General features: G+C 46.3%; 1 protein-coding gene across 1 annotated transcript; it reads right to left on the reverse strand.

Moving 5' to 3' along the window:
• Window positions 1-227: 227 nt before the first annotated feature.
• LOC136530861 (L-type lectin-domain containing receptor kinase IX.2-like) lies at window positions 228-9,698 on the reverse strand. Its single transcript, XM_066523572.1, has 2 exons — window positions 8,366-9,698; window positions 228-1,370 (listed from the first exon to the last, which is right to left on the reverse strand). The coding sequence occupies exons 1-2, from the start codon at window positions 9,327-9,329 to the stop codon at window positions 472-474; spliced, it is 1,863 nt and encodes a 620-aa protein (XP_066379669.1). The 5' UTR covers window positions 9,330-9,698; the 3' UTR covers window positions 228-471.
• Between the last annotated feature and the right edge of the window lie 378 nt (window positions 9,699-10,076).

A 10,076-nucleotide genomic window follows, 5' to 3' on the forward strand; every position in this document is an offset into this window, starting at 1 on the left:
CTTCTAGTATGTATGTTCTGAGGTCTTAGATTTCATTTGGGAGCTGGAACGACTGTGCATCAATGCATGTGCAAGTATGGCCTTGACTCTCACTGATTCTGTTTCAATTTCAACAACAGTACAACTTTATTTTATTACCTACTAATTACTGAAAGAGGAACGTTGACAAATGTACAGCTGCAAAACAATGTGATGCAAGCATCACAAACTCTGTTTATCGACGGAGTTGAAAACATGAACCATTTGCACATGTGACACTGATACATATATAATGAGCACCTAATCTAATTTGCTGAAACCAAGGTTTTAAATAGCCGGCTAAGCCATTTAGCTTTCTATGTTCAAAAAAAGGCTATAGCCGGCTATATCGGGCTATAGCGGCAGCTAAGGGTTAACTTGTACATAGAAAAACTTAGCTAAATCATTGTCAAACAGCTATAGCCGGAGATAGCGAAGGCTATAGCCGGAGATTTAAAACCTTGCTGAAACACGCGGCAGCGACATGCTACTTGGTGTCTCCTCCATTCCAGATTCCTGGCCGATGATCTGCGCCAGCTCGACCGTGCTAGCAGTAGCAGAGCTCCCGTCCCAGCGGCTCACCGCCGTGCTATACACAGAGTTTCGTGAGCGCCAATCCATGGGCGGCCACACGAATGGTGGCCTCTGAAGGGGCACATCCGGTGCCGGCGCCGACTTGGTGAGCACCTGCACCACCTCCACCATGCTCGGGCGATCGGATGGGTTGGGGTTCGTGCACGCCAACCCAAGCACCAGCAGACGTTTCGCCTCGTCCACAACGTCGTCGTCCAGGTCCAGCTGACGGCCCTCTTCCGCGGTGAGCACACCGTGCGCAGCCTCAAGCAGCTTCCCTTCCCGGTGAAGGCGCCACACCCAGTCCGTGATGTGGTCGTCGTCAGGCACGACATCCCCGTTCTTCTTGCCGGTGACGATCTCCAGAATGAGCACCCCAAATGCGTAGATGTCAGTCTGGCGCGTGGCCTTGTACCTCATGGCGTAGTCTGGCCCTATGTAGCCGAACGTGCCGGCGACGCCGGTGACGGAACTCCTGTTGACAGCCACCGTGCAGGCAATGCCAAAGTCACCGAGCCGAGCACGGAAGGCCGAGTCGAGCATGATGTTGCTGGCCTTTATGTCGCGGTGCAGCACCATGGGCTCGTGCTCATGATGAACGTAGTGCAGGCCCGTAGCTATGTCCCTGGCGATGCTGTACCGGGTGTGCCATTGCCAAAGACTTGTGTTGTCTTCTTGCTGCTGCCTGGTGCTGCCCCTTCGGAAGAGATGCTGATCTAAGCTACCATTGGTCATGTACTCATAGATCAGTAGTGGCTCACCTTTGTTGTAGGACCAGCCTGAAAATTTGCACACAACATAATCTGAGATCGCATTGATATTCATTGTACAAAACACAAATCTCGTTGAATATACAAGGTGTAAGCTTATCTGGACTAGACCAATGACTTCATTCCTACATACAAGATATGCATCATCTATAGCTACAAGACCAGCTAATTTAGTGTGACATCCCGTGTTTTGCATTGCCTGAAGTAAAAATCACTAAAATTTCTTTTTTCTTTAAATTTTAAATTCTCATCACTATTATTTACATCATCAAATTAGCATCGCTTATGAAATATATTTTTGAAATTTAATTTTTGGTGTAGCACGTGTTAATATTTTGTTTATAAACTTGGACACTTAGCAAAGTTTGACTTGGGATAAATTCAAATTCCTTATATTTCACGGATCAAGTACAAACTAAAGCAAATTAACATAAAGATACATCAAATTAAGTATAGATAGGGTCAAAATTGAATTAAAAAATTAATCTTGTGCAAAAGTATTCTATTGTGTTTGTTATGAACTTGCCGCAATACAAACTTGTATTAAATTATCAAACCCTTTTAAAATTGGTTACAATAAAAAAGAAAAAAAGACCTTTTTTAAATCCTAAAGCAACTAGGCAAAAAACTAACCAAACCACAATATAGACCACACTTTTTTCCATTTTCTCCGTGTCTTCACCAACCACCCTCCTTCTCCCTCGGTCAACTCTAGACTAAACTCTCTCTCGGCACAATAAGTAGCTTAGCCTTTATCTATCAACTACCCATTTCTTCTTCACTTGTCCTCTTCTTTGTGTCTTTACATCGCGCAGCTCACGTCACCCATCTCGTCTCGTCCCATGAATGAAAACAAGCATGCACCATGCATGTGCCAAGCCCTCACGTACATATGCCTAGACACTGCTCATGCCCCTAGGCACCTTTCTCCACATCTTCTCATTCCTAGGTGTGATTTGGTACTCACCGACAAGTGACTTGGTACTCACTGACAAGTGTGACTACGTTCTTGTGGCATAGACGGTTGAGGATGCTGACCTAAACTAGGAAGTCGTCATAGAGTCGGTCCTCCACAATGTGCTTGAACTTCTTGATGGCCAACTCCATCCCTCGCCCCATTCTCACGTAAGCAGCAAGGAGCATGCATCGATGCATAGCCCTAAATCCGCACTTCACGAGCTTCATGGCATGTCATGGAAGTTTTTGGTGGTTTTCTGATGTCAGCGTAGTCAGCCAGGGTTGCCACCCCAAGGAGGTCCTGCATGGTTTTGGTGAGCTTGTCCTACTTCTTGCACCTCTTGTACTAGCTTGGAGTTGAAGTAGACACATACAATGGTCGTAGTGATGACAACAACAGCTATGGATCCAAGGACCAAGGACAATATGATGGTACAGTCGTCGTTCCCTTCGCCTGCAAGTTTGAGCTCAAGAGGTATGAGTAGGAATAGTAGATCCTTTCGGCCATCAAGCTCCATGCATCAAGCTTTAGGAGTTTCCCCATGGTGGAATAGAAGCACAAGGACACAAACTATGGCATGATTGTTGTTGTGTTGAGTTTTAGGACCCCTTTAGTTGTGGCCGTCCTCAGTGTTCCTTGGGTAGCATCGACGAAGACTAACATGATGTGCTTCATGTGGACACAAACAATCCACATGTTGTATCTGCTCCGCATGGTGGAGGAAGAAGAATTGCGCAGTGACTCTATGTCAATCTGTACCAAGCTAGCATTACGGGAGTGAGATCCCTATATTTGGTTTTGGTAATTGAGACAACTAGTGGACAAACCTTTTGCTAAGTGTGTGATTAATCTAGGTTAGGTCCACATCAAGACAGAGAGCAAGGCTTGGAGATGGATGAAGGGTGACAGGTCCAATTGGAGCAAGCTCTCACATGGAAAAGAATAAAGAGAAAAACAAAGTCTAAGATGTGAAGGCAAGTTATAAATAGGGATTTTGTTTTTCTAGTCAAGACGTAGAGTGCATGATCGGGTTTAGGAAGATGGTCGTACTATTAAGCCATCTGTAAAGTCAAATCGGTTATCTAAGTGCCATAGGTGTGAAAATACATTGCATATACATTAGACCTAGTAACATGGTGAGAAGCAAGTGAAAACCACCTTTGAAAAATGTTTGTGAAAATGCTAACTCACTTCCACATATGTTGAACACATATTGGAGTTGGCACATTTGAAAAAGGGGCGGAAAATAAGATATTTGGTGCCTCTAGTGGACCATTGGATTGATCCGATGGGTCCCTTGGAGGACCATCATACTATAGCCATGCAGTGGAGTTTAACTGTCTAGGGTTTGGGATCAGATTGATCTGATGGTAAACTCTAGGCATCATTACATTAAAAGTTGGCCATTACAGAGACGGCGCACCGCTAAAGTTCATTGGATTAATCTGATGTTGGGCATCGGCACAATCCAATGGACAAAATAGATTTATGGAACTCTTTGTGTAAGCATCAAATTGCGACAATATAATCTAATGGTCAGGCTAGGGCACGACATTAGACTATAAGGTACCATAGCGATTGGGAGAGCCAACAACTAGTTTTATGACAGATGACATGCGACACCATTGGATTGGTTCGATGGGTGTCAACAATGGACATTGGATTTTAAGCTACCATTCTATTTTGCTATAGCATATAGTCTGATGGTGGGTTCTAGTGGGCATCTGACCAATATGATGGCTATGCAGTGTGCCCAGCCAGCCAGCCTAGTGGCTAGTTCTTGGGGGGTTTATAAATAGATGTGTTGGCCGGCTCTTGGTGAGCTCTCTTGGCATTCTAAGAAAACCAACACACTTGTGGGCATCCAAGAACACCTCCCACTCATATTTTGACTTCTGCTTCATCCAAATTGAGACTGGGAGAGATCTAGTGCATTTGCTTTGGAGTTTTGCATCTAGTGGCACTAGTTCATCGAATGGGCTACAAATTTATTGTTACTCTTGGTGGTTTGCGCCACATATACGGCTAGGAGCACTATGGTTGTTGAGGAAGAGTTGGTGATTTTTCTTCACCTTCGACCGGTGACATTGTGGGAGGTTTTGAACTCTCCTCGCAGGGTGCAAAGGGATACTCTAGTGGAATGCTCGTGGCTAATTGGAGTGGACCATTTGATTGATAATTGCGGCACCCAAGTTGTGGGTCTAGCTTATCACCCTAGTTAGTACATGAATCATCATATGGGGACTCACCACAATGAGGACATAGGTTGCTGGCAAGCAACTAAACCTTGGTGATAACTCTTGTGTCAAATCACTTGCCCTCGTTGGATTTCTCACGACACACTTGCACTTTACATTCCTATACTTTCTTGTGTGTGGTAGTTGTTTTCCTTGCTAGCTAGAGTAGCTTAGTCATAGTTGTAGTATTAACAAGTTTTAGTTGCTTGCTTTCGTAGCTCTCTAGTGTAGCTAGTGTTATTAGTAGCTTGTCGTGTTGTGCTTTAGTATAGAAGTCAAATCTACTAGAATGTGTTTAGGGGCTTGCTTGGGTGTTGTTAGAGCTAGAGCAAGTAGTGGTTTTTAGGATCTCTTGTTATACTAATCACTCTGATCTAGCCATCTAGATCGTATTAGGGGTCAAATATCTTGGTGGTTATCTAAGTAGAGACATAGTTCTTGGCTGCAGTGCTACTGGATGACGATGATGTGTTGCCAGACAACATGGGAATGGGATACCCTATATAATCATCGAGTGACTGGTGGACGACAAACACTAGGCAGCTCTTGGCTAGTAGGTTCTCTAGCTGGTGGAGTGAAGTTGAAGTTGATGTGTTGAACGATGCCTCATGGAAGCTCACCCCATCATTGCTATACGTGTATTTCCATAAAAATCATTAGGAGGATGAAGAACCAGCTATTGTCTAACAACTTGAATGCCAGATTATGGTCGAGGATCCACATGACTGAAGATTGGGCATTCTGTTCCCATCACAAAACCTAGTTCTCTCCCCAGTTGACACTCTCCCAAAGTCCTGAGTCTCATCGGCACTCCTCCTTTTCCTCCCTCTCGGTCTTTTCTCTTCCCTATGCGGTTCTCGCTCCTACATGGATCCGCACTAAGTTCCTCCGCGTTGGCCATGAGGCTGACTCCAACCCTTCTCATGAAGCACCGCCACCTTTGTGGATCCAACAAATGAGTGTGTTGATTTGGCGCCCAAGCACCTATGGGACATCGCCGAGTTGGTCACACACAAGGAAGACATGGAGGCAGATGTGTTACATTGTGTGATGGACCTCCACCTTGACCTCGTTCTTGACTAGCTCCCTAGTGGATCTAGCAAAGGAGTGTGCAGATCTAGTTGAAATGACTATCCACATCCCTTTAGTCAGCATCCTTGATCCTATCAACGGGATCTAAGGAAACCACCAAAAGGAAACAATTCCCTATAGTATGTTGAAAGCAAGGTGGTGAATTTATTTCTCCAAATCTAATGGTCCGTTGAGTTTGATAGAGGTAAAGGATAGCATATTCAATGGCCAGCGCCCACCCAACAGATTGAGTCATACTCTATGTGGTCTCATTAAAGAATCCCGAGAAGGCTTAGGGGTGAACCTAGGGGTAACTCAATGACCACCTCAAGCTTTTCCCAGCTCATGATGCACACAAAAGCATCGTGAAGACATGTGTGACCTATGGACTCCGTCAGAGGCCTCATCGACTTACATACCATGCAAAGTAGGCGAGAAGAATACCCAGTTAGCCTCCAACCTATTCTCTAAATCGCTTGCAACATCGGGGGCAACCACCCGTGGCCATGCTCATGTGCCTGCTGTGTTGATAGGACCAATGACAAAAGGGACTTGGAGCACTCTGACTGTCGTAAAACCTCTATGTGAATCCTTGAATTATGTAAAATCTAGAGGGATACCAATGAATACTTGTACCTAGGGTACCCCACCAATCGAGAAGATAGCCTCTACTAGATAGCACTTAGGCAAAAAGAGCAGTCTCAGAGGCTATAATCCATCGAGAAAAGCACTGGCGATTCCAAAGCCAAGGCCTTAGGGCTCACCGCCTAGTTCGGGCTCCCTAACTGGAACAACGCTTGGATGAAGGGTGGAAACAAGAGCCACGGAGCAGGTGCACTGTATCCCTACTTAGGAATCTGGGCCCCGCCACCCACTTAGGAAGTTCCCGAGTAGGTGCAAGGTTACCTGACCTAATAGTCAGCCAAGGAAAGGAAACAAAAGCATCTTGATCTCTGGCCCCAAAGTTAGAGGGCCTACTTGGCTCGCAAGAATGCCCATGCCATGTGCGGCCCATGCAAGGCTCTACCCTAAGGGCACAAACGAATTGGGTATGATTTCCTTCTTCTCCCACAAGCCAAAAATGATGAAGGGCATAATCCTCATGATGCAGGCACCCACACCCCCATACCATGGATGTTTCGAGTCACAACTGGCAGGGCACGACACATACAACCCTATGGTGAACTTGTGCAAAATAGGAAGATAGACATGCCTCATCGATTACTATGAGAACCTTTATCCTACCAACTCCGGTGTTGGCATGGCCACCCACAATTGGATGCCCCCATGACATTCTCCATGACTATGGAAGGATGCCAACAGTAGAGGACATGAACGCCTTGCCGCACTTTCAACGGGCTCTCTCAAAGACACCCCCTATATTTTTTCCCTCTATGTAACCCTGCTCGCTGTATAAGGGGTTGTAGGGACTCCCTTCCTTCGTCTTTGAAGCTTTTGCTCTATGGTGATTTCTTCAACAACCTCCTATTCGACTCCCGGTAATGTTAGAACCTCCCAACAATCACCCCATTTGTATCCCCTACTACAAAATTGGGCGCTTGGGCTAATGAACACAATCACCATCACCCGATTGGACATAGAGTCTTTGCCCAAACCAGTATAAATCCTCAGTCGATCGAGTGCTAGGCCATTCTGAACAAAACATGTGAATACAAATTTACTAGTCAGCCATACGAAACACTGACACCTAGAATAGCTTTTTGCAAAATCAATGGAAAAATTCTACATAACCCCCAAACTATCCGGTGTCCAAGCTTTTGAAATATATGTATAGTTTCATGGACAAGACCATCAGGGGGTTATTTGAACATTATTAGATACTTTAAGGGCTATAATATCATGGTTTATAGTTGAGAGGGTTATGTAATCAGCCCCTCATATGTTAGGGGTTTTTTGTAGACTTTTAACATGCCACGTTAATGAAACTAGCTTCAAAACCATCTCATGGGATTATTTGGATGGTTTTCAATAGTTTATAGGGTAAAGTAACTAGTTTTTTAAACGAGGGGGTAAAGTAGATAACCACTAATAGTTGAGGGGGATAATTAGACTTTTTCTCAAAATTATTTCTTTTTGTTGCCTTATACCGTGGCTAAACTATGTATAAGTACCAATCTCTGATTAATGGAGGAGCATTGCATAATTAATCCAATGGTAAACAATGGTACAAAAAAGTGTAAACGGCACTGTTCTAAAAAAAGTGTAAACGGCACCATTAGACGTGACCAAAATGCCTGTAGATGCGTATCCAGACGTCTAAACGACCATAGACCATGGCAAGCGGAATCATGCATGTTCAATGGATTTGTCTGACGACAGAGTGGAAGACTAAAGTCAAGCTGTAGTGGAAGACGGTATGCAGGGTGTGTTTGGTTGAGCTGTGGCCGTGGGAAAAAACTGCGGTGGGTTGTGAGCTGTGGGAAAGCTGTCGTGGGCTGTGAGCTATAGAAAAGCTGAAAACTGTTTGGTTAAACAAGTATAAAATATAGCTTGTGTTTTTATCTCTCTTGAAATAACTATGGAAGAGCTTTTTATTCCACCATTTTCGAAAAGCAGAAAGCCAAAAGCCAAAAGCAGGGTCAAACCAGCTTTCAAAAATGTACTACGGAAAAGCAGCTGCTTCTGAAAAAGCCGCCTGGAAAAACAGCCCCTTTGGTTGGGCTTTTGGCCCGCCAAAAGCCCGACCAAACGGACCCGCAGTGTGACTAGTTACTCACCGACGAGTGGGACTATGTTCTTGTGGCGTAGACGGTTGATGATGCTGACCTCCGCCAGGAAGTCGTCGTAGCGTCGGTCCTCAACATCCCGCGTGAACTTCTTGACGGCGACCTCCATCCCTCGCCCCGTTCTCAAGGAAGCAGCTGGAAGCGTGCATCGGTACACGGCCCCAAATCCGCCCTTGCCGAGCTTCATGGTGGCGTGGAAGTTCTTGGTGGCCTTTCTGACGTCGGCGTAGTCGACCTGGGTTGGCACCCCAGGGAGGCGCTGCATGGTTTTGGCGAGCTTGTCCTGCTCCTTCCTCCACTTCCTGTATTTGGAGTTCAAGTAGACGTATACGACGGCAGCAATGATGGCAACGACAACCGTGGATCCAAGGACCGAGGACAATATGATGGTGCTGCCGTTGTTCATCCCCTTGGTCTTCGCCTGCGAGTTTGAGCTCAAGGGATACGAGTTGGAATAGGGGAGCCTGTCGGCCGTCAAGCTCCATGCGTCAAGCTGCAGGAGCTGCCCCATGGAGGAATAGAAGCCCAAGGATGCAAACTGTGGCATGATGCTGCTGAGTTTGAGGACCCCGTTGGCTGTGGCCGTGCTCGGTGTTCCTTGGGTAGCATCGATGGAGACTGACATGACGTGCTCGACGTGGTCGTAATCGATCCACACGCTGTACCTGCTCCCCACGGAGGAAGAAGAAGAAGAATTGACCGGCGACTCCATGTCAATCTGTACCAAGCTAGCGTTACGGGGATCATCAGGTATTGTCCCGTAAACGGTGGTGATCTGAGCAGAGACATGGCTGCCGGCCACAGTGCTGCTGGATGAAGACGATGTGTGGCTGGACGACATGCGAATGGGATACCCTAAATAATCATGGAGTGAAGGGTGGACGGCGAACACCAGGCTGCTCTTGGCCTGTAGGTTCTCCGGATGGTAGATGCTCATAGTGAAGTTGAAGGTCATCTTGAACGACGCCTCATGGAAGCTCTCCCCGTCATCGCTATATGTGTATTTCCATAAATTAATCGTCGGAGGGATGAAGAACCAGCCGTTGTCGGACAAGTTGAATGTATGGTTGTTACCTCCGACCCCCAGGCCACCACCGCTGCTGCCTCCTGACACCTTGCGTATGGTAGTATTTGGATTGGCGAGGAACAGAGAGCCATGTGTTTGATTGAATGGAGAGCTCAGGGTGTAGGGTTCCAAATATTTCTGGTCATCGGAGCCAGTGCCAGAGGAACAGATCAGTACAAGGGAGCATATGAGGAGGAGTAAGATCGTACTGGAAGAACACGGGACGCAGCTTGGTCGTAGCGCAAGCGTATCGGTCTGGAAGGCCATTGCAATGCAACAAGACTACTTGCGTTGCTCATTGCACTGATTAGCTTGCTTTATAATACTCCCTCCCTCCGGTCATTTAGGGGGTGATTGGTTGCTCAAGGGCCAGCGAGCCGGGATGGAGTGGTTGTCCAGGCTCTTTCTAGCCATGATAAGACTATGCACTTTGCTGTGTTTTGTTGTCTTTGTTGTTGGTACACTACGAAACGAGATCGTGTTTGGTTGTACGCATGCATCAAACTTTTGAGTGTCTGACACATGGGCCCCTGCACCATGTGTGTATGAAGCCATCCCGGTTCGCGAGGGAAGATGAAATTGAGAAGACGGAGGCGTGCGGGATGAAGGGGGGCAGATGAATGGAACGAAGCAGGC

Source organism: Miscanthus floridulus, unplaced genomic scaffold, assembly GCF_019320115.1.
Source record: "Miscanthus floridulus cultivar M001 unplaced genomic scaffold, ASM1932011v1 fs_222_1, whole genome shotgun sequence".
Taxonomy (NCBI): Eukaryota; Viridiplantae; Streptophyta; class Magnoliopsida; order Poales; family Poaceae; genus Miscanthus; species Miscanthus floridulus.

Coding starts and splice junctions, on each gene's coding strand:
- LOC136530861 (XM_066523572.1), bottom strand. CDS start 9,329: ATGACCTTCAACTTCACTATGAGCATCTACCATCCGGAGAACCTACAG. Junction 1,371..8,365: donor GAACATAGTCCCACTCGTCG/GTGAGTAACTAG, acceptor GCAAATTTTCAG/GCTGGTCCTACAACAAAGGT.